The sequence below is a fragment of the Podarcis muralis genome, chromosome 16, assembly GCF_964188315.1.
Source record: "Podarcis muralis chromosome 16, rPodMur119.hap1.1, whole genome shotgun sequence".
Lineage (NCBI taxonomy): Eukaryota > Metazoa > Chordata > Lepidosauria > Squamata > Lacertidae > Podarcis > Podarcis muralis.
This window is the reverse complement of record NC_135670.1, coordinates 2,775,679-2,801,895: the sequence shown is the minus strand read 5'-3', so window position 1 is coordinate 2,801,895 and position 26,217 is coordinate 2,775,679. Positions and strand designations below refer to the sequence as shown.

General features: G+C 49.6%; 1 protein-coding gene across 3 annotated transcripts in view; it reads left to right on the top strand.

The window, feature by feature from the left end:
- Window positions 1-25,017, top strand: part of TUFT1 (tuftelin 1) — a 51,996-nt gene extending 26,979 nt beyond the window's left edge. For 2 of the 3 annotated variants that reach the window (XM_028710096.2, XM_028710098.2), the window contains exons 2-12: window positions 3,740-3,814; window positions 5,428-5,532; window positions 7,502-7,588; window positions 11,910-11,981; window positions 13,648-13,764; window positions 15,843-15,971; window positions 17,907-18,001; window positions 18,972-19,077; window positions 21,646-21,729; window positions 22,858-22,961; window positions 24,147-25,017. In XM_028710096.2, coding sequence (XP_028565929.2) covers window positions 3,740-3,814; window positions 5,428-5,532; window positions 7,502-7,588; window positions 11,910-11,981; window positions 13,648-13,764; window positions 15,843-15,971; window positions 17,907-18,001; window positions 18,972-19,077; window positions 21,646-21,729; window positions 22,858-22,961; window positions 24,147-24,210 — 1,038 coding nt within the window. In that variant the 3' untranslated portion in view covers window positions 24,211-25,017. The remainder of the gene's footprint in view (window positions 1-3,739; window positions 3,815-5,427; window positions 5,533-7,501; window positions 7,589-11,909; window positions 11,982-13,647; window positions 13,765-15,842; window positions 15,972-17,906; window positions 18,002-18,971; window positions 19,078-21,645; window positions 21,730-22,857; window positions 22,962-24,146) is intronic. The other variant, XM_028710097.2, reaches the window with a different exon arrangement.
- The last annotated feature ends 1,200 nt before the right edge of the window (window positions 25,018-26,217 follow it).

Genomic DNA, 26,217 nt, shown 5'->3' with positions numbered 1-26,217 from the left:
ATAAATAATAATAACTTAAAAACAAGATTAAAATACAACATTAAAATGCAGCCTCATTTCAGCAGAAACTCAAAAACTTTTTTGGGGATGAAAACGTCAAGTCTTCACCAAGGCCAACTATCCAGACTGGTCCTATGTGGGCCAGAAAAAAGCCAGGGAAGTCCCGAAATAGGAGAAAGGAAAAAGGAAAGAGGGGGAGGGGATCAAGTTGATTCCAAGCCAAAGGCCAGGCGGTACAGCTCTGTATTATAGGCCCTGTGGAAAGAAATCAGATCCTGCAGGGCCCTGGTCTCATGAGGCAGAGAGTTCCAACAGGCTGGAGCCAGTGTTGAAAAGGCCCCGGCTCTATTGAGGCTAATCTTTGAGATTCCTGCATTGTCTGGGGTTGGACTAGATGACCCTCGGGGTCCCGTCCAACTCCGCATTTCTATGATGCCTTTCAGGTGGTTTCTGACTGCAGCTCCCATCCAGGGTTCGAAATTCAACAGGCCCAGGCACATCCCCGCCCGCCACCTGGAGTTGCACGCCTGGGGATCCTTGGATTTTGACCAGGGGTCAGCACACTTTTTCAGCAGGGGGCCGGTCCACTGTCCCTCAGAGCTTGTGGGGGGCCGGACTATATTTTGAAAAAAAATAATGAGCGAATTCCTATGCCCCACAAATAACCCAGAGATGCATTTTAAGTAAAAGGGCACATTCTACTCATGTAAAAACACGCTGATTCTTGGACCATCTGCGGGCCGGATTGAGAAGGCAATTGGGTTGGATCCAGCCCCCAGGCCTTAGTTTGCCTACCCATGATCTTGACTGTTTCCACACATTAGCAACACGTCCTGTAGAATCCTTCCCGTTACGTTTTATCCGCACAATCGGAATAAATTTCAGGAACCAAGAAGTCACATTGAAAAACATGACTTGGAAGCCGTCTCGCCCCAAAATGGCCATTCGGCATTCCATTTTGGTGGCCGTACGCCTGGTTTAAGGAGCCGTTTGGCTAAATACAGATCTGAGTTTCCAACACTGCTCCCTTGCCGTGGGCTGCTGTTTGCCGTGAAAATGTTCGCGCTGAGTTTGTTGGACGTGTGCACAGCTTCTGAAGAGCTCCAATCTCTGCTGTGGACGACTTTGCAGAGAGAGAAAAGACACCATAACATAAGAGCGTCGCTTTTGCCGTGTCTCAGAGCCCTGATGTCTGGCGCGCTCTCTCTCTCTCTCTCTGTGTGGCTAAAATAAGTCTATTTTCACGCTTGTTTACAAAGCTGAGAACAAGTTGCTGAACAAGTTTGGCTAGGGGCAGAAGGAGAAAAGGAAAGCATGCGTGTTAAGCTCTTTACGCAGCGCGGGGAGGCGGAAACGAATCCTCCGCGCCAACTGTCTCCCATGAATTAAAAATGAGTGCCTGTCTCTCGGGCAGAACCGCGCTTGCATTGATTCCTGCAGAGCCGAAGTTGGGCAGAGCCGGCCTGGGAGGGTTTGGGGGGCTCACAGGAGGCTGCCTTCTGCAGATCCAGATCTGTGGTTCCTCTGGTTCAGTGCAGACTGCACTGGCTGGCAGCTGCTTGCCCAGGGAATGTTCAGGCCAGGGAATGTTCCCCAGCCATTCCTGGAGACGCCAGTGATGGAAGCTGGGACCTTGTGCATGGAAAACGGCCGCTCTGCCCCTGAACTGCCTTCTCCAAAAACAAAGCAAGGCTCCAGGCCTCATGGTTCTGAACACAGGGGTACAGTGGTGCCCCGCAAGACGAACGCCTCGCAAGACGGAAAACCCGCTAGACGAAAGGGTTTTCCGTTTTGGAGGCGCTTCGCAAAACGAATTTCCCTATGGGCTTCCTTCGCAAGATGAAAGCCCATAGGGAAATCTCCGGGACAGCGGGGAAGCCCAGCGCGTCTTCCCCACTGTCCTCGGACCTCCTCCGAAGCCGGGCGGCGGGGCAGGAACACCTTCTGAAGGCCGGCGGGGGGCAAAAGTCTTTGTTCCCCCCTGCCTGCCTTCCCGGGAGAGCGGAGAAACGCAGCGGGTTTCTCCGCTGTCCCGGAAGGCTTTTGAAGGCAGGCGGGGGGGAGCATAGACTTTCGCCCCCCGCCCGCCTTCAGAAGAGGTCCTGGACCTCTTCTGAAGGCTGGCGGGGGGCAAAAGTCTTTGTCCCCCCTGCCTGCCTTCCCAGGGGCTTTTAAATCGCCCCGGACAGCGGAGAAGTCCTCCGCTGTCCCGGGGCGATTTTAAAATGCCGCCCGCCAGCATTTTAAGATCGCCCCGGACAGCGGAGAAGTCCTCCGCTGTCCCGGGGTTTTTTAAAATGCTGGGGGTGGGAAGAAAAGCCCTTGTCCCCCCCCCCCCCAGCCTTCAGAAGAGGTCGGGGGACAGACTGTCCCCGGACCTGGTCTGAAGGCGGTTTCCATAGGAACGCATTAATTGATTTTCAATGCATTCCTATGGGAAACCGTGCATCGCAAGACGAAAAACTCGCAAGACGAAGAGACTTGCGGAACGAATTAATTTCGTCTTGCGAGGCACCACTGTAGTTTAAATGGGGCCTTCTGCATGCAGAGCAGCTGTTCTCTACCATCTCTAGCTGTTCACTAAGAATTGCTAGTCGCCCAAAGCTGTTATTTGTTCATATTAGTGCCTTTTTGGGAGAATCTCTTTGGCTGTTAGACGGCGCTTCATTTCCCCTGTTTCAGATCCCTCTGTAAAATCAACCCATCCCGTGAAGCCTTGGCATTCTTGAGATCAGGAGATCTGCTTCACACCATGACAGAACCAGGCCTTCCGTGTGGTGGCCCCTAGCCTTCGGAACTCCCTCCCACTGCACGTATCAGACAGGCGCCTTCTCTCTCGTCTTTTTGGCACCTGTTTAAGAAGTTCCTCTTTTGACAGCCTTCTAAAATCTCTATCCCAGTTTCCTTCTCTCTTAGATGGGTCCAAGTTGATTTCAAGCAACTGCCGTTATGTTGAGACAGTGCTTGTATTTTAGTATATACAGGTGAAACTCAAAAAATTAGAATATCGTGGAAAAGTTCCTTTCTTTCACTAATTCAGCTTCAAAGGTGAAACTCATATATGAGATAGACTCGTGGCATGCAAAGCGAGATATGTTAAGCCTTGATTTGTTCTTGAAACTCGAAAAATGTGAATATCGTGGGAAAGTTCCTTTATTTCTGTAATCCAGCTTGAAAGGTGAAACTAATATATGAGATCGACTTGTGACATGCAAAGCGAGATATGTCAAGCCTTGATTTGTTACCATTGTGATGATCATGGCATACAGCTTATGAAAACCCCAAATTAACAATCTCAGAAAATTAGAATAGTCAAGGAAATCAGCAAAACAAGGATTGCAAATCAAGCAAGATTGGACCTCTGAGAAGTAGAAGCACCTCTCGCTTTGCATGCCATGAGTCGATCTCATATATTAGTTTCGCCTTTTAAGTTGAATTACTGAAATAAACGAACTTTGCCACGATCTTCTAATTTTTCGAGTTTCACCTGTATATGCATATTTTATAGACTGCACATGCAGTTCTATATAAGGGTTGATTATGTTTTGATCATGCCGCAAATCTGGGATGCCTCGGGGGAAGCGATCCACGAACGAAATTGACAACAACGCCTTGAATGACAACCTTTCTACGGCTGTTATATTTATTAGAGATCGCTTTGGGATGCAATTTGCAAAGAGTGGTGAATGTTGCTAAGCCAACCTATTGAGCGTGTCTCTTTTGCCGTCTTGTTTTCCAGGACAGTGTGAAAATACTAAGACTGACCCTCCAGAATGACCTCCCTGGGGACAGGCGCGACCAAGGAAAGCAAAAGGTGAGTGGCTTGTGTGAATAAGGCCCCGTCTGCTATACTATTTTAGCAGCCACGGCTGCCCCCAAAGAACCCTGGGAGCTGTAGTTTGTTGCGGGTGCTGAGATTTGACAGGAGACCCCTCCAGTTCCCCTTAGTAAAGGTACCCCTGCCCGTACGGGCCAGTCTTGACAGACTCTAGGGTTGTGCGCCCATCTCACTCAAGGGGCCAGGGGCCAGCGCTGTCCGGAGACACTTCCGGGTCACGTGGCCAGCGTGACAAAGCTGCATCTGGCGAGCCAGCACAGCACACGGAAACGCCGTTTACCTTCCCGCCAGTAAGCGGTCCCTATTTATCTACTTGCACCTGGGGGTGCTTCCGAACTGCTAGGTTGGCAGGCGCTGGGACCGAGCAGCAGGAGCGCACCCCGCCGCGGGGATTCGAACCGCCGACCTTTTGATCGGCAAGCCCTACGCGCTGAGGCTTTTACCCACAGCGCCACCCGCGTCCCAGTTCCCCTTACAGAGCTGCAATTCTCAGCAGCTTGACTGAATCTTCCTTCCTAGGAAATTTTGGGAACTGTAGCCGTGTGACGGGAATTGGGGGGGGGGGTGTCTCCTCACAACTCTTAGCATCCTTAAAATGCTACAGTTCCCAGGATCAGGGCCGGATTCAGGTTTGGTGAGGCCCCAAGCTACTGAAGGTAATGGGGCCCTTTATACGTCCAGCTGTCCTTTGTCAACAACAAATTGTTTTTTTAAAGATGGGTCTAGAGACCCAACAAATCCTTACAAAGCAATGCACAATTCAGACAGCCTACCTCCAGGTTAAACAAGCATTTTGTTCAGAATATAGGGATCATTGGTTCTTGCAACCACCGATAAAAACTTTGCCACTGCTAATGTTCTAGCGTTTGTCCGGTCTTCCAATAGGAACCTGACACAGTGAGCCTCTGATTTTCCTGGGAAAGGTACCAGCAAGGGTAATATCAGCTCAGCCTTGGCTTGCTCATATTTTGCACAGTGCAACAAAATATGTTTTATGGAATCGATGTCTTGAGCACACGAGCAAAGTCTGTCCTGGTAGGGAACTCCTCTCCACCTGCCATCCAACACTGCAGAAGGAAAAGTGTTTAGTCTGGCTTTGGTGAAAAGCCTTTGATAATTTGATACTGTCAGGTTTTTAATGTAAGATGTTAACTTAAAGACATGCCCATATTGTACTCCTACTGCCAGCGGACTACAGACCGTGTGTGATCGAGATCGCAAGTCACTGTGTGCATTATCCCATAATCTTTGCTTTAACGTCTTTAGGGTGCCTTCATAGCCCAGGTAATACAGTGGGGGGGGGCAGACCAATAGAGGTGGCTTTTTTAGCCATGGTTTCTGCCATTTGCTGACAAACTCCTCATTGGTCAGGTGTTGGTACAAACCCTTCCCTAGATCAAACACTGAAATCCTCAGCCAATGTTTTAGGGCAGCCCACCACGCTTTAGTTGAAATTGGGCATTCACCAGCTTCTAACAGAAGGACGGAGTTGGGGACACAGTTGGGTACCTGCAGCAGAGATCTAAAATCCTAAGGGAAAGCAGAAAAAGGAACCTGCTCACACAAAGCCTTCGTTTTGTCTCCCGCAGCCGGTGGGGAGGGCCTTTGCCATGGTGGCCAACCGGCCCCCCAGCAGCCACGCCTTGGCGTCGGAGTACGTCAAGTCCAGCGAGGGCGACGAGGAAATCATCAAGGTGAGCTGGGACCAGCCGGCGCTCGGCTTTCGCGGCTTTATTTTTAGCAGACAGGGTGTTGTTTGCCAGCGAGAAATAGAAGGAAGGAACCAGCTTTTCAGGGAGGGTCTTGTAGTCTGGGGGGGCAGAGCAGCTGCTTTTGCAACCGGAAGGTCCCAGGTGCAAAACCCCAGCAACTCCAGGCCGGGTTGGGAGAGACGCCCTGCCTGAAGCTGCCAGTCAGTGTAGGCAGTATGGAGCTATGTGCCCTGATGCTTCAGTGTAAGGCAACTTCTGGTGCCTCTGCTTAATCAGCCCTTTTGCTCAGAACCATGAGGACTGGAGTCTTAGCTCTGTGGGAGAGTCCCTGCTTTGCATGCAGAAGGTCCTGGGTTCAATCCTGCCCCCCATATCTCCAGATGGGGTTGGTTTCTTCTTGAAACCCCGGAGAGCAGCTGCCAGCCAGTGTTGGCAGCCCTGAGGTAGGTAGACCCCAGTGACCTGGCTCTGTAGAAGGACAGCTTTCCGTGTTCCTGTTTAAGGGTCACGGCGTAGATTTAAAGCACCTGCCTTCCTCTCAAGGACTTATTTTATTTTATTCATTTATGCTTTTCAGGTTTATACATTTCACTAATTTCACAAGCCTTTTAACATTTCATAACTTTGCCTTCCTTCCCCCTCTTTCCGCGGATCCTTAAATTTATTTTTAATACCTTTTGCCTACCCAAATTCACTTAATTTGCTCATTTATTCATCTGCTTTAAATATATGCTCTCATAGAACTGCGGGTCATTGCAATAATCCTGCCAATGTTCTTATCTGTTTACAATTTATCAGTAAATATTCAATGAACCATTTCCATTCTTTTATAAAAAGTTTGTTAACTTGATTTCTTCTTCTTCTTCCAGTAAGTTTCTCCGCCTATTCCATAAGTTTTTGAATCCGTTCTTCCTTTGCTTCCCCTCAAGGGTGCCTGGGAACTGTAGTTTGCCCCCTCTCAGAACTGCAGTTCCCAGGATGCTTTGCAAGGGGAAGCCGGGTGCAGTGGCTCTGACTTCTTTTTTGAAACATGAGGACTAGAATCTTTGCTGTTAGGAAAAGGTTTGCAGCTCACAGCAAGGCTGTGTAGGTGAAGCTTACAGAGGAGGCTGTGTCCCTCCTGATGTTGCTGGACTCCAGCTCCCGTCATCCCTGGTAAAAAGAAGCTAAATAATAAAAATCAAAAAGTTTAAGGGAAAAAATTAGAAAATTGAACAAAGCCTTAATGGGATAATAATAATAATAATAATAATAATAATAATAATAATAATAATAATTTTTTTTTATTTATATACTGCCCTCCCCAGCCGAAGCTGGGCTCAGGGTGGCTAACAACAATAAAATAATACAACATTCTAAAATCATTTCATTAAAACTAATTCAACTCAAATTGATGGCAACCATTAGGCTAAAATTCTGTGAAGATTGCCAAAGGAGGGAGTCAGGCTGTGCCCTTGCCAAAGGCCGGCTACAAACCTCGTTTCACTGAACTATTTCCTCTGAAGGAAATAGAAAAATCGTAAACCTTAAATGACAATTTTTTTAAAAAAGGGGTAGAACTCCCAAAAATTCTGAAGTGTTATAATCCTAGGTAAAGCAAGGTTTTTCTAATTTTTAAACTTTTTGATTTTTATTATTTAGTTTATTTCTACAAGATAATATTTCTAGTTGATTACTTCTCGTTTCAGGGATTTTCATTTGTTTTGTGCAGTTCTCAGTTCCGTGACTGTCTTTTTTCTGCTGACTCGCCTCATCCCTGGTGGCTGGCCATGCTTGATGGGACTTGGAGTCCAGCCGTGTCTGGGGGGCTCCAGCTTGCTCCCCAGCCCTGATCCTCAACCGTTCCTCAAGCGCACGCCTGTCCCATCTTGCGCCGGGTTTGCCTCCTTCCTACCAGGGCAGCTTTCCTTCCCAACTTGATGGGCGTTTTGGTTTCTCCTCTGTGACTCAGGTCTACCTCCGAGCCCGAGCCGAGGACAGGGCCCAGAACGAAAAGAGCCTCCATCAACTGAAAAGTGACGGCTGTCATCTCCAAGCGGTAATTAGCGTCCTTTTAAATAATGTGTGCTGGCAAGTAGCGGGGAGGTAATTTTGCAAAACGGAAGGAGCTGGTAGCACGGGCTCTCAACGGGGCACTGAAGTGTAAGGGTGTGTGTGTGTGTGTGCGCGCGCGTGCAGAAATAACATAAATACCGAATTTTTTGCTCTATAAGACTCACTTTTTCCCTCCTAAAAAGTAAGGGGAAATGTGTGTGCGTCTTATGGAGCGAATGCAGGCTGCACAGCTATCCCAGAAGCCAGAACAACAAGAGGGATCGCTGTTTTTGCTGTTGTTCTGGCTTCTGAGATTCAGAATATATGGTCTGGTGCGTCTTATAGAGTGAAAAATATGGTATTTCTGAAGTTTACTGCAGCGGCTGAAGAGGCAAGCAACTTTTCAGCTACAGCCAGAAAGGGAGGCTTGCCTCTTCAGCGGTTCGGTAAAAACCTGTTGCTACCCAGTGTATTTTTCTCCCACCAATGCACAGATTCTGTCCCAGAAAAAAATATTCTCGCATTCTTGCTGGTGCATCTGCAAAGGGGAGTAAGGAAGGCCCTTAAGACAAGTTGCAAAAGGCAAACCTTTTTGCAGAGGAACGCCTTGCGTTGGAGCTTGGCTTTAGAAATCCGCTCCGCCTAACTGGCACCAAAGGGTGTTTTCTCTCTCCCCCCCCCCCCCTTTTGCATCAAGAAGCTCGCTGACTCACGCCCGCCTTAGAAGCTCTGCCGGATCCGAGCCCCTAATTGCTTTGCTAGCTGGAAAGGATCTGTCAGGAGTTGCCTTCTGTGTTTTGTCTGCCCGTCTTGGCCCAGCTGCCTGCGTGCCACACCTCGGAGCGAGGGCCTCTCCCCGCTCTGAAGGTGTTGGCGGTTCCTTTGGCAAAGTCCCCGGCGTTTCCCAAGAGTTTTGGGAGGTCTGCAACCACAGGCAGCCTGATGGGTCTTTGCTCGGTTCCTTCAAAGATGAGAAAGTCTGAGATGGAGAGGTGGGTTTTTGTTTTTTTTTGACAATAGTATTTATTAATTTTCAATAGACATATGCAACAACACAATAGAGAAGTGAAAAAGAAGAAAAAAGAATAACAAACTTAAAATACGTAAACAGGAAAAAAACCTCAATTAATTAATTGAAATCCATTTTCATAAACATTTTAGTTGACTTCCTCTAATCTCCTCCATCTGAATTTCCTCTTAATTTGAATGTAGCAGTTTCCAATATCATTATTTCATAAAACAATATTACAGTCGTATTCCAATTTCTTTACCTTTCTTATAGTACATTTTCTTATTTATATATTTAAGTCTAATTTAATCCTAGGCCTGATTGGTTCTTTCAAGTGGTTACATTTCTTTATTAGAATATTTGTTCAAATAGTCTTTAAATTTCTTCCGGTCTTCTTGGTAGTCCTTTCTGGTCGCGGATTCTCCCGGTGAGATCAGCCAGCTCCATAAATTCCATCATCTTCATCTGCCTGAGATGGAGAGGTTAGGCTGAGCCAGAGGGGGATCAGAGCGAGGGTTTGGCTCTGTTTATATCCTGTCTTTCCTTCGAGGAATTCCAGGGCGATGTACGGAGTGTTTCACCCTGCTACCAAAAAAAAATAAATCCCCGAATTTATCTCACAACAACCCTGTGAGGTCGGCCAAGCTGAGAGGTTGTGACCGGGGTCTGTGTGTGTTTGTGTGTCGGGGGAAAGCATAAGTGCCTGGCGTCGCTCAGGAAGCAGCAGCCCCCATGGACCCTGCTAGAAAAATGCAACCTGTGTTGATGATAGAAGTATTGCGACTCATGCAACACATTGGTGATTACCGTATTTTTTGCTCTGTAAGACGCACTTTTCCCCTCCTAAAAAGTAAGGGGAAATGTGTGTGTGCATCTTATGGAATGAATGCAGGCGGGAGGCTTTGCTCAGCGCTCCCTTTAAAGAGCCGCGTGGAGCGTGTGTGTGGCTCTTGAGGGCTTTTCCCCGAGGAGGAAGGGCTACCCATCTCCCTCCTCAGGGAAAAGCCCCCAAGAGCCGCACACACGCTCCACATGCAGCATAGCTGTCAACTTTGAAAATAAGGGACCAGCAGCCTCGAAAATAAGGGATCAGCAGCCAAAATAAGGGATATTCCGGCCACAAAGTGTTCAATTTCCGAGCCCCTCCCAGCCACTCGAAAATAAGGGATCAGCAGCCAAAATAAGGGATTTTCCAAGGGGCACAGGTATGTTCAACTTCTGAGCCCCTCCAAGCCAAAGGCAGAAAGCCCAGCCAGCAGCCAAACGAAGCCTCAAGCGGTGGTTCCCACAGCGCAGCAACCCGGCAAAGGGGATGCAGCAAGGGAAACCACCGTCACCTCTCCGCTGGGAAGCGCTGAGCAAAGACGAGTCCCCGGGCAATGCGGCCGATTTGATCGGCACAAGGCATGCAAGCTCCACCCCCCAGTCGTTCTCAGACTCCTTATTGGGTGAGCAACGCAGCCAAGCAACACAGTTGGAGCCTCCCTCCTCCCTGGCCGGCAGGGAGGGAGGGAGGGAGAGGAGCTGCTTCCTTTGAAATTTAAGGGACATCATTTAAGGGACATCATCAATAAGGGACAGCAGCGGGACACGGCCCTGGGATAAAGGAGTTTCCCGCCAAATAAGGGACGGTTGACAGCTATGCGCCTGTTCTTTAAGGGGAGCGCTGCTCTTGGGGGAGGCTTAGCTGCATGCAGCCTCTCTCGGGCAGGGGGGGTGATGGCTCCCCGTGCCTGGGAGAGGCTGCGCATGGCTATCCCATAAGCCAGGACAGCAAGCGGGATCGCTGCGCTGCGATCCCACTGGCTGTCCTGGCTTCTGGGATTCAGAATATGTTTTTTCTTGTTTTCCTCTTCCAAAAAATTAGGTGCGTCTTATGGTCTGGTGCGTCTTATAGAGCGAAAAATACGGTGATATACACAGAACAATAATTATACAGTGGTACCTCGGGTTAAGTACTTAATTCGTTCCGGAGGTCCGTACTTAACCTGAAACTGTTCTTAACCTGAAGCACCACTTTAGCTAATGGGGCCTCCTGCTGCTGCCGCATGATTTCTGTTCTCATCCTGAAGCAAAGTTCTTAACCTGAAGCACTATTTCTGGGTTAGCGGAGTCTGTAACCTGAAGCGTATATAACCTGAAGCGTATGTAACCTGAGGTACCACTGTACATACATTATCAACCACCTGAGAAAAATACAAAGCATTAAACAAAGCCACAAAGACTTCCAAACTACCCAGCCTAAAATGAACTTATAATGTCTGGTTTCAATAGATTTTTTTCAAATGCTTCACCCAGTCTATTAGATAAGTTCACGAAGATACCAACAAAAGGTAAGTTCGGTGATATTCATAATACCGAGAGATGCTAGTGGAGTTGTAGAGACAGGGTGCTGGCGTTTTGCGCCTGTTTCACCCTAGCAGGCCAAGGATTCAAAAGGCGGCTGTTCGCCCCCAATGGGACCCTTTAACTGGGGCTTGCAGGTAGCCCACTCCCAAGGTAGTTTTCCGGGCTTCTTCAGTGGTCTAATCTCCAAGTCTTGATATTGTATATTGAGATTCAGTCTTATAGAGAATTCAGTCTTTTTTGGCTTAAGCTTAAGAGACTGATTTGCTTAGCCTAAAGGGCCCCATCCAGGGCAAACAGCGGCTTTTTGATTACGGTATTGTGAATATCACTGAACTTTCCTTTTGTTGGTATCTTCATGAACCCATGGACCCTGTAGCTTTGAAATGTTGGGTCCGCCATCTTGATTCAACAGTATCCGGGCCTGGAGAAAACCCTGCTTCTCAGTCCCAAGGACCGCCTTGCCAAATTTGGTTCCAAAACGTTAAGAGGGGTCCAAATCGCTGCAGTTCCAAAAGGTTGAGTCCGCCATTTTGTTTCCAGATGGCTCCCCAAAATGGAGGCACTCTTGCTCCTTTACCTCAGGAACCATCGTTCAAGTGCAGACACACACACACAGAGCCGCTGTTATTCAGTTGCATATTAACCGTACATCGCTGATGTCAATTATTATAACCGTTTATTAATAAAATAATGAAGAGATTGCTCTACTGCCCTTCACCAAAAATGGTCACAGGGCAATTTGAAAAACAAAATAGCATTAAAATAATTGTGATAAATTGCATAAATAATATACTTTTAAAAACTGTCCTAAACTAAAAGTCTGGCGATAAATATGGTTTCTTTATCTGCATGATTAAAAGGGTGTGAGAAACACCTCTGTGTGGAGTTCTGTCACGAAAAGAGGTGATGTTCGGTTCCCTTTCCCCAGTTTATTTTACTTTATTTGCGTGTATGTCTTCAAACACAGAAAACGCTGGACAAGCCGAACGGGATCCGTCCTCACAGAACTACCTCATTTCGCAGCGTGTCACTATGCCAGGTCCGTGCGCGAGAGTCCGTGGCCGTGGCGGTGGGGGGGGGACGGTTGGCGTTCACAGGTGGCCTCCATGCCTGGAAGGAACTGAGGTTGGGGAGAACCTGGGCTGGTCACAAAAGGGCCGGCTTGTTCACTCGCCCTGACCTAGAGCTGAAGTTAGGGGAGAGGGGAGGCAGTGTGGTGCAATGGTTAGAGCCTCAGGCCAGTGGGGTAGGGAATCCTCACTCTGCCCCTGGGTGATTTTTGGAGGCCCCGACCTTGCAAGGAGAAGCCAAGGAAGTGAAAGCCCTGTCCCTTGCCTTGGGGGGGGGGGGGAGAGAGATGTTAATGCAATTAATTAATGCCTTGAGCAAGGTGAATCAGCTTGCTTGTGACTCGTTTGCACGTTATTTATTATTGCATTTATACCCCCCCGTTTCTCCAAGGATCTCAAAGTGGCCTGTGCACCTCTTCCTTTCTCTTCACCCCCCCTCACAACAACCCTGTGAGGTAGGTTAGGCTCGGAGATACTGGCCGGCCCAGGGTCACCCCAGTATGGATTTGAAGCCCAGTCCAGCACTCTAACCATTGCACCACCCTGGATGTCAGCACCAAATGGGGAGATGGGAGTCCATCGTTTCCTTGGCAGTTCAGGGGTGGGGAGATCTCAGGCCGGGGTGTGTCCCTCCTGGCCTCTGTGTTTGGTCTTTGCCCAGCCACTCTGGGCGGCTCCCAATCGAGTGTTGAAAACAATACAGCATAAAATATTAAAAACTTCCCTAAACAGGGCTGCCTTCAGATGTCTTTTAAAGATAGGATAGCTGCTTATTTCCTTCACATCTGCTGGGAGGGCGTTCCACAGGGCAGGCGCCACCACCGAGAAGGCCCTCTGCCTGGTTCCCTGTAACTTGGCTTCTCGCAGGGAGGGAACCGCCAGAAGGCCCTCGGCGCTGGATCTCAGTGTCCGGGCAGAACGATGGGGGTGGAGACTCTCCTTCAGGTATACTGAGCCGAGGCCATTTAGGGCTTTCAAGGTCAGCACCAACCCTTTGAATTGTGCTCGGAAACGTACTGGGAGCAAATGCAGATCTTTCAAGATCGGTGTTGTGTGGTCTTGGCGGCCGCTCCCAGTCCCCAGTCTAGCTGCCACATTCTGGATTAGTTGTAGTTTCTGGGTCACCTTCAAGGGTAGCCCCATGTAGAGCGCATTGCAGTAGTCCAAGGGAGAGATAACCAGAGCATGCACCACTCTGGTGAGACAGTCTGCGGGCAGGGAGGGTCTCATCCTGCGTACCAGATGGAGCTGGTAGACAGCCGCCCTGGACACAGAACTGACCTGCGCCTCCATGGACAGCTGTGAGTCCAGAATGACTCCCAGTCTGCACACCTGGTCCTTCATGGGCTCAGTTACCCCATTCAGGACCAGGGAGTCCCCCACACCCGCCCGCCCCCTATCCCCCCAAAACAGTACTTCTGTCTTGTCAGGATTCAACCTCAATCTGTTGAGAGAGAGAGAGAAGTAGGAAACTAGCCTATCATAAAAAACAAAGCATTCCCATTGCTCCGCCCAGTCTTGTTTCTGGCTCCGCCCACTGCTGGTGTGCGGCCCTCGGGAGGTTGCCCCCAAATGGGAAGGTGGCCCTCCGGCCGAAAAAGGTCCCCCTTGCTTAAAAACCTTACCTCTCTCCAGGATGAGCCGACGTACCCCGGAGAAGACATCTCGATAATGCGGGAGACCACCAAGAAGCTCTTCACGAAACTTCAAGAGGCCGAGAAGCGCCACCAGTCGGACAGAGCCGCCTATGAGGTCAGAACACAAGAAAGGCCCGCTGGATCAGGCCAGGGGTTCCCAAACTTTTATGGGGGTCACCGCTCCCTTGGTTCCATAAGCTCATCCCCAGGCCCCGCAACCTTACCCTACAAAAATCATGATTCAAAACTGCAGTTTGAGCGACCCGCTCAGGAAGATCGTAACATTCAAAGCGGTCGCAATCAATTGCACATTCTTCAAAATCCAGTTCGGACAGTTTAGCTCGACTGATGCAACAAAACTGACGAACTTGTTCCAGGGATAGCGGCTTTCCAAAGTGTGACCATCCTTTACACCTCCAGCACACCTATGTAGGGCTGGCTTTCAGCGTTGCAATATATCGCCAGCTAAACATTGCGATATACAGTGGTACCTCTGGATGCGAACGGGATCTGTTCCTGAGCCCCATTCGCATTCTGAAGAGAACGCGACACGCATCTGCGCGGGTCGCAATTTGCCGCTTCTGCACATGTGTCTGACGTCATTTTGAGCGCATGCGCGAGCGGCGAAACCCGGAAGTAACGTGTTCTGTTATTTCCGGGTCGCCGCAGAGCGCAACCCGAAAACGCTCAACCTGAAGCAACTTTAACCCGAGGTATGACTGTAGAGTCGTGCCTTGGATCCCGGACGCCCTGGAACTCGGACATTTCGGCTCCCAGACAATTGAAACCTGGAAGCGAGTGTTCTGGTTTTCAAACGTTCTTTTGGAACCTGAACCGCTGACGGGGCTTCCTGCAGCCAATCAGAATTTTCAAACGTTTTGGAAGTCGAATGGCCTTCCGGAACGGATTCCGTTCAGCTTCCAAGGTACGACTGTACTGATATATCACACTGTCTGAAATAAGGATGGAGCTATTAGGGACATGGGTGGTGCTGTGGTCTAAACCACTGAGCCTTGGGCTTTCCGATCAGAAGGTCGGCGGTTTGAATCCCCGTGACGGGGTGAGCTCCCGTTGCTCGGTCCCTGATCCTGCCAACCTAGCAGTTCGAAAGAGCGTCAAAGTGCAAGCAGATAAATAAGTACCGCTCCGGCGGGAAGGTAAACGGCGTTTCCATGCGCTGCTCTGGTTTGCCAGAAGCGGCTTAGTCCTGCTGGCCACATGACCCAGAAGCTGTACACCGGCTCCCTCGGCCAACAAAGCGAGATGAGCACCGCAACCCCAGAGTCGGCCATGACTGGACCTAATGGTCAGGGGTCCCCTTTACGTTTATGCAGAGCATTGGCTGGCTTCATGGTTTCCCCCGCATCCCACACAACAGAGACACACATCACCCTTCCTCAAACCCTGCTAGGTCCCTCAGGAGTGGTACTGTCCACTTTGAGAACCATTGATGTGGCCGAACATCCAACACCTGGGAGGCCCGTGGCTTTGCATCCTCGTCCGTGGTTGCAAGGACCACCCTCTCTGAGGCTGCGCTGCCAGTTGCATGAGATGCTGGAGCTGTGGGCCAGGGAAGGGGTCCTTTGTCATGGCCTCTACATCATCATCATCATCATCATGTGGAGGCCATGACAAAGTACTAACAATAACAACAACAACAACAACAACAACAACAACAACAACAACAACAACAACAACAACAATAATAATAATAATAATAATAATTTATTAATACCCCACCCATCAGGCTGGGTTTCCCCAGCCACTCTGGGCGGCTCCCAATCAAGTGTTAAAAACAGTACAGCGTTAAAAATTAAAAACTTCCCTGAACAGGGCTGCCTTCAGATGTCTTTTAAAGATAGGATAGCTACTTATTTCCTTCACATCTGGTGGGAGGGTGTTCCACAGGGTGGGCGCCACCACCGAGAAGGCCCTCTGCCTGGTTCCCTGTAACTTGGCTTCTCGCAGGGAGGGAACCGCCAGAAGGCCCTCGGCGCTGGACCTCAGTGTCCGGGCAGAACGATGGGGGTGGAGACGCTCCTTCAGGTATACAGGACCGAGGCCGTTTAGGGTTGATGATGGTATGATGGTGGTTGCCAGGCTTTTGGGGTGAACAGTGCAATTTCGCTAGCCGTGTTTGTGGGAAACGGTCAACATTCATGCAAAAGTGCCCCCTCTCCCCTCTTCTTGCAGACATCCATTTCCCATTACCGGAGAGAAGCCGAACATTCGGGAGCAGCTCTCCGAAGGGCGGAGCTGGACTTGGAAGAGAAGGATTTGAAGCTGGAGGAGCTGCAGAGACTCCTGACGGGGATGGAGAAGGTACTCGCCTGACGGAAGACGCCGGCGGTTGTCCGCAGGGCAGATTGGCGCAGCGAAAGCCGTTGTGCCGCTGGGCCAAAATTGAGAGAGAGTGCAAATTCGCTTGGTTTGGTGAAGCATCTAATTGTACCTTTTTGTTTAATTCAGAACCCTCTTTCCTTTAGTTGTCTTTTATTTGGAGTGGCCCTTGCAAGTGGAAGATGGCATTAAACCAGTCTAGCAAACTTATCAGAGACCAAACAATGCTTTAGACCCTCGAAAGGAGCAGCCGTAGACCAGAATGCCTTTAAAAAAATAAAATAAAAAATGTAACGATACCATTCAACCAAAAACGTGCTGGTTTACAGCTTAAAAGACTAGGACTAGCCGCCTGAGAAACAGTTTCTATCCAAATGCTATTTTTGTTTTAAACACAGTGTAGGGGTCTCTATGGGAGTGTATTGTATTTTAAAAATGGGGTATCTGAGTTTTTAGGGGGCTAACCAGGCTAGGATAGCAGGCTTGTTGGTTTTGAATGTCTTGTGTAGATTTTTTCCCCTTCCAATTTCGTTGTTCTGTATGGGACAATGACAATAAAGATTACCCTATCGTAAAGCAGAATTTCCCAACCTTGGGCCTCCAGCTGTTTTAGGACTACAACTCCCATCATCCCTAGCTAGCAAGACCAGTGGTCAGGGATGATGGGAATGGGAGTCCAAAAACAGCTGGAGACCCAAGGCTGGGAAACACTGGCTTAAAGTACCCACACCTGCTCAGGATGGGAATCTAAGAGGAACTGTAGCCTTTTCTACATGTGTGAATCCGCCCCGTCCTCTTTTAAAGACATTCATGTTGGCAGGCGTCGCTGCCTCTCGCGAGAACAAATTATGTGCATACAGTGGTGCCTCGCAAGACGAAATCCGTTCCGCGAGTCTCTTCGTCTTGCGAAGCACGGCTATTAGCGGCTTAGCGGCTATTAGCGGCTTAGCGGCTATTAACGGCTTAGCGGCTTTAAGAAAAAGGAAACAAACTCGCAAGACGTTTCGTCTTGCGAAGCAAGCCCATAGGGAAATTCGTCTTGCGGAACGACTCAAAAAACGGAAAACCCTTTCGTCTAGCGAGTTTTTCGTCTTGCGAGGCATTCGTCTTGTGGGGCACCACTGTACTGTGGGTCAGGAATAATAATAATAATAATTTTTTTTTATTTATATCCCGCCCTCCCCGGCCGAAGCCGGGCTCAGGGCGGCTAACAACAATAAAATAAGACAACATTTTAAAATCATTTCATTAAAAAATTACTTCAAATCAAATTGATGGCAACCATTGGGTAGAGTTCTGTGCAGATTGCCAAAGGAGGGAGTCAGGCTGTGCCCTGGCCAAAGTCCTGGTGGAACAGCTCTGTCTTGCAGGCCCTGCGGAAACATGTCAGGTCCCGCAGGGCCCTAGTCTCTTGTGACAGAGCGTTCCACCAGATCGGGGCCACAGCCGAAAAAGCCCTGGCTCTAGTTGAGGCCAGCCTAACCTCCCTGTGGCCTGGGACCTCCAAGATGTTTTTGTTTGTAGACCGTAAGATCCTCCTTGGGACATACCAGGAGAGGCGGTCCCGTGTGTATGCGGGTCCTAGGCCGTATAGGGCTTTAAAGGTTTAAACCAGCACCTTGAACCTGATCCTGTACTCCACCGGGAGCCAGTGCAGCTGGTATAGCACCGGGTGAATGTGATCTCGCAGCGAAGACCTCGTAAGGAGTCTCGCTGCAGCATTCTGCACCCACTGGAGTTTCTGGGTCAGTCTCAAGGGCAGCCCCACGTAGAGCGAATACTGCCCAGCCCCACGGCGTTCTCTGTTCTTCCCCTCCCTAGGCGTAGTTTTTCAGGTTTATTGCAAGGCCTGCTGTCGGATCTGAGAGCCTCGCGGCAGCCACCTTATCCCTTCTTTCCCTTCTCTCCCCGTTGCAGGAGCACAAAACTCTGCTTCAGAAGATGAGAGACGACGAGTCTGAGCTGGAGCAGCTGCGCAGCGTCGAGAAGGACAAAGTTGCCGAGCAGGAAAGGTGAGAGGCTTGAGCCCCAGGCGTGGAGGATCAGTGGGGCTGGGGACTTGTGTCTGACTTGCGTCCAATAGGGTTTTCTGACAGATAGCACAGAACAGGGCGTGGGATGGGAGGAGAGATAATAAACAGATCCCCATTTGCATACGGGTTACATTCCGAGGCACAACACGTTTATGTGAAATCGTGTATATTGGAACACCATTGGAAAAACCACTAAACACCCTCCAAACTTCTGGAAAACCCTTTCAAAAAACAAAAAAATTCACCAAACTCCACTGTGATCACTCCTTGCTCAAACTCCCAACGCTCCACAGGTCTCAAAGTTCAGTGCTGGGATTGCTAGATGCTATTTTTGAGTCATTTTTAATAATAATAAATTTTATTTATACCCCACCCTCCCCAGCCAGAGCTGAGCTCAGGGTGGCTAACACCAGTAAAATTAGAATAAAAACATAAGGGGAAAACAACAACAAAACAATTTAAAATGCAGGTTAAAATGCAATTTAAAATGCAACCTTATTTTAAAAGTAGCCTATAAATCAAGATCATAAGAGGAGGGAAGACATAAGGGTCAGACTGAGTCCAAACCAAAGGCCAGGCGGAACAACTCTGTCTTGCAGGCCCTGCAGAAAGATGTCAAGTCCCGCAGGGCCCTGGTCTCTTGTGACAGAGTGTTCCACCAAGTCGGGGCCAGTGCTGAAAAGGCCCTGGCCCTAGTTGAGACCAATCTAACCACCTTGCTACTTGGGACCTCCAAGGTGTTGTCATGGGGCCGTTTTCGTGTTCTTTCGGGGCCCTTTTTATGCTGCGTCTGAGTTCGCAGTGATGCCCGAGAGTGCATAAATGGGGAGTTGCCTGTGCAGCCGGCTTTTCAAGCTGGAACGAAAAGCGGGATCTTACAGAACTAGCTTTTGCATAACCTGTGGCCTCTTTCTCCTCTTCTCCTTCTTCTTCATCCTCCTGCTCTCAGGTCGGCCAAACTGGAGAAGGAAGTTGCCACTTTGCGGGAGAAGATCCACCACTTGGACGACATGCTCAAGAGCCAGCAGAGGAAGGTCCGGCAGATGATTGAGCAGGTGGGTGCTGGGGATGAGCTGTGCGCTGCGGCTGGGATGGAGCGTTTTGGGGGTCTTCTCCCCTTCCTGAGTTTGGGGTTACGCAATCTGCTTCTTTCTCTTTCCTCCACTCTTACCCCTCCGCTTGCCGGCATCCTCCTGTCTCCAGAGGTAATGTTGTGCTAGACCCGAGCATAATGCAAAGAGCAGGATGAGTCCAGCGTCCTTGTTCCTGCTCTGCTCTCAGCCAACTCCCTCCCTGCCTGGCTTCCTACTTAACAACCAGTACGAGGGGTGGCCCTGCCTGTTCGCTTCCTCCTCACCCTTTGTCACGGTCCGGTTCATGGGTGATCGAAGTCCCGGCTGGGGACGTCAGGACCGGGGGCAAGATGGCGGGGTGGGAGCAGGAACAGGAGTCCAGAAGCCAGGAGTCAGGAAGCCAAGAGTCTGAGGTTTCAGAGAGCCAGGAGTCAAGAAGCCCAAGGGTCCGAAGGGTCAAGAAGCAGGGAGTCAAGGAGTCAAACGCAGCAAGGCAGGGAATGTGTTGCTATGGCAAAGAGCCGAAGGGAAAATGCTGACCTTATATCCCTTCCCGGCTCTTGCCACCAGGTGCTGTGAGTTACCAAGCAGCCTCACCTGTGTGGCCGCGCCTTGCCTCTCCAGAACAAACTTAGGAAGGCCCCAGTCCTGCAAAGACCTATTGGCCACAGGGCCCGGCTCCTGCAAGCACTCCTGACACCCTTGGTCTCAACATTGCCCCTTGTAGAACTTGGCAGGTAGGAGGAAGAAGGGGGGTGGAGTAGAGGAAGTTGGCTCCGCCTCCTGTTGACACTGGCTCCACCCCATCGACACAGGCTCCACCCCTTTGGCTCTGGCTCGACCTCCCATTGGGATTCTTTCTCTGCCTTCTTCCCCACCAGTCCCAATCGGCACCCGGCTGCCACTGGGAGTAACCCCAAAAGAACATTTTTGCATATCTGCTCTTACCTATTTTACTCTGGGGAGTTTATATGTCACTTGAATGTCAAAAAGCTCATTGGACCGCAAAGCAGATTACGGAGAGAATAAAGCAAGGGAATTATCTGTTTTTCAAAAACCTGTCAAACAATTCTTTAAAACCTTCAAAAAAATAGCTAATGAAGAGCTATAAAAAGCCATATTAAAACACACGTCAGTGCTCTGCGTGTCTAGATAGGCTTCTCTTCGTACATGTGTAAGTCTAGACGGTGAAAGTGAGCTAACAGCCAAACATAACAGAAACCAGATGGTAAGATTAACAAATAAAAAAGAGAGAGTCTCTCCGCCTTTAAAACCAGCCGTGTGTGTATCTCCCTGACTTGGGAAAGAGTTAAATCTTAAGCCCTGTGCCAATTAATTTGGCTTCTGTTTGATTTAAAACTGACCTCCCAGCTTTTGAGTGACTCACACCACAAAAGGACTCCTGTAACTAAGCCCTATTCATGGAGGTGTCTGGGGCTGATGCAGTGACGATTCTCTCTCTCTCTCTCTCTCTCTCTCTCTCTCTCTCTCTCTCTGAAAGTTCTGCACATCGCCAGAGGATTAGGGATCCAAACTTAAAATTGTGTTAGAAAAACCTACCTAAACAAACTCCACGCAGCTGAGAGACCAGCAGCTTTTGGAGCCTCCCAGCTGGTCGTTAGAACAACTTTGCAACTTACGGGCTTGAGTTTCCTTCTTTCCTCTTCCCTCCCAATCGGTTTTCCTTGTGTGTTGTGACTTTTTTAGACTGTAAGCCTATGGGGAGGGGCTGTTACGTTTCAAAAATGATTTATAAGCTGCTGTAGGAGCCCGATTAATCAGGCAGCATGCATTAACTACAGAGAGAGAGAGAGAGAGTTCAGACATTTCTGTGTCATCGGTGGTAGTGGGTTACAGCTGCATTCCTGCCCCTTGACCCTGTGGGCTGCTGGGAGTTGAAGTCCAGCAACACCGGGAGCTTTCTGCCAATTCCTCACCCCTCCTTTGACAGCTGTGGCCCCACATCATGGGAGTTGAAGTTTGATGTTGCATCTTTGCTTTGAGATCTGTCTGTCTCTCTCCCACCTTCCCCAAGATTACAGGTCCCACTTTCTCTGGGGGTGGGGGTGCTAGTTTTAAACCCCTGGTGCAACTTAAAAGCTAAAGGGACCCCTGACCATTAGGTCCAGTCGTGGCCGACTCTGGGGTTGCGGCGCTCATCTTGCTTTATTGGCCGAGGGAGCCGGCGTACAGCTTCCAGGTCATGTGGCCAGCATGACTAAGCCGCTTCTGGCGAACCAGAGCAGCGCACGGAAAAGCCGTTTACCTTCCTGCTGGAGCGGTACCTATTTATCTACTTGCACTTTGACGTGCTTTCGAACTGCAAGGTTGGCAGGAGCAGGGACCGAGCAACGGGAGCTCACCCCATCGCGGGGATTCAAACCGCCGACCTTCTGATCGGCAAGTCCTAGGCTCTGTGGTTCAACCCACAGCACCACCCGCATCCCTGGTGCAACTTACCTGGGCCATTTTGGGGCATGTTTCCAGCTAGCTTCTCCTTTTCTGGAGACTCCAGGGCTGTTCATTTCTAACAATCCGCCTTCTCCACAGCTTCAAAACTCCAAGACCGTGATTCAGTCCAAAGACACAATCATCCAGGAACTCAAAGAACGTGTGGCCTACCTGGAGGCAGAGGTAGGTAACCATTTTTATTAAAGTTCCTCATCCCGTTGCCTGCAAGATATTGACATTAAAAGGCCGAGGTTTTCTCATGAGTTGTTTTTCTATGCATTGAGTGGGGCTAACGTTGGCTGCAAACCCATATAGTCCCCTTTTAGAGCCATCCAGCGCAGTCCCCTGTCAGCTCACCTTGTGATCATATTTCTCCCTACGGTGTTTGTGCATATGGCTGCAGATTATTACAGTTTTATCCAACGTTAGTCCTACTCGGACTCATTGAAATCAACATGCCTAGCTTAGGTCTGCTAATTTCGGCGGAGGTCTACGCTGAGTAGGGCACCAGTCCTGAAGCCCACATTTTGGATGCGCTCCTTACGTACAAAATGCTCTTTTAAAAACGTAAAATGCACCACTAATAATTCTCAGCGCATTCACCTGCAAAAACCAGGCATGGCGTACACAGCCTTAAAAACAACAACTGGTTTTTGCATGTGCTTTAAGGCTGCGTACACAGCCTTAAAGACACCTATTTTTGCACATGCTTTCCCATTGTGAAATCTGGAGAAAATGCGTAATCCAATTTCGGGGTGGGGTGGGGTGTTTGCATTTCGATTTTGCAAGTTGGTGGTGAAAGACCAAGCGCATTCCTTGCCCCAGAAGAGCCCTTGGCTCGGCTGCCCCCTGGTGGGGCGTTTGTGGTGCTACGGGAATGCCGGCCGGGTCCAGAGCGGACTCTTGCAACCTGACTCCAGGTGTCTTGAAAGGACACACACAGGCACGAAACTGACTTGCAGGTGGGACTGCTGTCCCTCCCCGCCAAAATGAGCATCAAAGCAGAGGAAACAGCGCCATCAAAGAGACATTTAATGCAGATTTTGCCAGTTTCTGCCAAATGCGTAGTTTTTCTCTTGGCACGTCCCAACCATGATGCTTTGCTCCCGTTATTGAAATGTTGTTCTTCCAGTGGTTCAGGCCAGTTCTGTCTGCCTCCCTTTCCCCTGAGCGAAATGTTGCCGGTTTAATTAACATGCCCCCTTTTTTAATATGGTTGTAGAGCTGGAAGCCCCCCACCCCCAGTTCGTTTAGACCAGCCCCCTGGAAATCAGTGAAATCATCCCTTTCACTCGTGTTTTCTCCCTGCAGAACCTTGAGATGCACGACCGCATGGAGCACCTCATTGAAAAGCAGGCCCAGAGCGCCGGGGTCCACAATGCAAGGCCCCGCTCCAAATCAGAGTACGTCAGCAGGTGAGCGGCAGGGTGGAGGGGTTGCCACCTGCCCTTTAGGGGCAGTGGCAGCTGACCTGGGGTGGAATAATAATAATAATAATAATAATAATAATAATAATAATAATAATAATAATTGATTTGTATCCTGCCCTCCCTGGCCAAAGCCGGGCTCAGAGCGGCTAACATCATGTAAATAAGACAATATGCATAATACAATATACAATATGCAAATAAAATAACATTCAACATTCATTAGAATAATAATGAATATCAGCATCTCAAGATTAACAAAAATCCACTCTTAAAAATTACAATAAGTAATTTCCCAACTCCAGTCAATAAAACAACAGCAAACCACAATGCACAACATAAAAAGGTAAAGGTACCCCTGCCCGTACGGGCCAGTCTTGACAGACTCTAGGGTTGTGCGCCCATCTCACTCAAGAGGCCGGGGGCCAGCGCTGTCCGGAGACACTTCCGGGTCACGTGGCCAGCATGACAAAGCTGCATCTGGTGAGCCAGCGCAGCACACGGAAACGCCGTTTACCTTCCCGCCAGTAAGCGGTCCCTATTTATCTACTTGCACCCGGGGGTGCTTTCGAACTGCTAGGTTGGCAGGCGCTGGGACCGAAAGACGGGAGCTCACCCCGCCGCGGGGATTCGAACCGCCGACCTTTCGATCAGCAAGCCCTAGGCGCTGAGGCTTTTACCCACAGCGCCACCCGCGTCCCGTTACATTGCACAACATAATGCAATACAAAATGAGAAGCGGAGACTGGAACCATACCTGATAATAATAATAATAATAATAGTAATAATAATAATAATAATTAATAATAAATTTATTATTTGTATGCCGTCCATCTGGCGTGGCTCACTGGGTGGGCAAGCAGAATGTCCCCGGTATCTCCCATTAGGGCCAGGGTACAGACTCTTGCCTGAAACCCCGGAGAGGCGCTGCCAGTCAGTGTTGACGATGGTGAGCTAGATTGGCAAGGCAGCTTCCTTTGTTCCTCTTTGAACCCTTGATTCAGAACCATGGGGACTGGGATCTCAACATTCCCCAAGTGCAGGTATGCAGGCAATAACCGCCAAGTAGGCCCATGTAGGCGAGAGGTTATCCTTTACCTCCACGTTTCCTAATGTCGGCTTATTCTCTAATATCTCTCTCCCTCCCCTCTGTCTTCTCTCTCTCTCCTGCAGCAAACGGCTCACCAAGTCTCCGGGCCCCAAACCTTTGCCTCTCATCCGAGTGCTGGAAACATGAACTCAAACCCCTCTCCCCCGCTCCCCGAAAAAGGAACCCTCTGCAAACTCGCCGGGCCCTTAGTCCATCGCCAGCTGCTTCGCCCTTGCTGCTCGCTCCCCAGAGGCAACCAACTCCCTTGTCGCGTGCGGTGGGACTGTCTGGGTAGCCCCATCTGCCCAGCAGCACGGCCTGCTTGAAGCCGCAAAAAAGAAAAAAAGGAGGATTTTCTGAAAAGGGTTTGATCGGGACGGGACGCGAGGACGTTTGAAGGCCAAAAGGACGCTTTCGCCCCACCCAAAGGCCGCAAGAAGGAACTTTTGCAGTCCTTGCAATTGATCTGTAAGGCTGGTCCCTTTTTGGAAAGAAAGTGCCTTTTTAGTAATTATATATGTATAATTATATATGTCATGTATATATATATATATATCGCTATTAGCTCCGTCCAGCGCTAGGAAGTTCAGTTTTTATCCCCGTTCAAGCCAGTACGCCCATCAAGGGTTGTTTTCAGATTATTAATAACAGTGTAAAGGCGTATTGGGTTTGACAAAGTTGAGGAGGAAAGATGTATTCTGGTTTCTTCCCTCTTCTCGCCTCCGAAAGAATTATGTCTCGCCGACTGCCCATCCACCTCTCAGGCAGCGAGTGAACTTCTCCCGTCAAACTCAGCCTAGCCCCCTAGAGAACAGAGATTACCCCATGTCTGCATTTAACCCTGTCGGTTGGCCGCACCGCACCGTGGCGGAATGTAGAGGATCGACTCGTATCATGTAATCTAGCATTGTGTGAATGTAGAAATAAATACTGAGTTGAGTGTTTAAAAAAAAAGAGGAGGTGTTTCGTATGCATTAAGCAGGGGTCAGCAAACTTTTTCAGCAGGGGTCCAGTCCCCTGTCCCTCAGACCTTGTGGGGGGCCGGACTATATTTTGGAAGAAAAGAAATGAACAAATTCTTATGCCCCACAAATAACCCAGAGATGCATTTTAAATAAAAGGGCACATTCTACTCATGTAAAAACAAGCTGATTCCTGGACCGTCTGCAGGCTGGATTTAGAAGGTGATTGGGCTGGATCTGGCCCCCCGGACCTTAGTTTGTCTAGGTAAAGGGACCCCTGACCGTTCAGTCGCGGAGGACTCGGGGGTTGCGGTGCTTATCTCACTTTAGTGGCTGAGGGAGCCAGTGTTTGTCCGCAGACATGTGGCCAGCATGACAAAGCTGCTTCTGGCAAACCAGAGCAACACATGGAAACGCCGTTTACCTTCCCGCTGGAGTGGTACCTATTCATCTACTTGCACAGCTGTGCTTTCGAACTGCTAGGTTGGCAGGCACAGGGCCCGAGCAACGGGAACTCACCCCGTCACGGGGATTCGAACCGCCAACCTTCTGATTGGCAAGCCCAAGAGGCTCAGTGGTTTAGACCACAGCGCCACCCACGTCCTTTTAGTTTGCCTACCCATGCATTAAAGCAAGGGTGGCTTGCTTTGAGTCTACTTCTAAAAAAGATCTTTGCAGCCTGCTATCGGTGGATAAACTTTGCAGCTCAAAGGGGCTTGACCCCCATCCCTTGGAGAGAACTCCTTGTTGTGTGTACACCTGCTTTTGAGAACGTTAGGAGTCACCTTTTGGCTGGGTCAGAACAAAGGCTACTGCATCTGGATTCATTTTGCAAAAGTTGGGGTCTGCCTGCCTGCCTGCCGGAAACTTTTGGCCGTCCAGATGCTATGGCACCCATCACCCCTGGCTTATTGCCCATGCTTGTTGGGCTGGTGGGAGTTATAGTTCAGCGACACCTGATGGGCCAAAGGTCCCCCATGCCTGGAACCTACTCTCAGCCCTGCCTGGCTCAGCTACAACTTCCTTCAAACCAGAGCGTGGACGATGGCAGCTCTCCAGAAAAACAACAACTGCAGGTTGGGGAAGGCAGGGTCCTAGGCCATGGTGGGGAATGTATTCTGCCTGAGGTCCGCATTCCCTTCTGGGCAACCCCTTGAGGTCCACTTACCGGGGTGGGCAAAAGGGAGTGGAT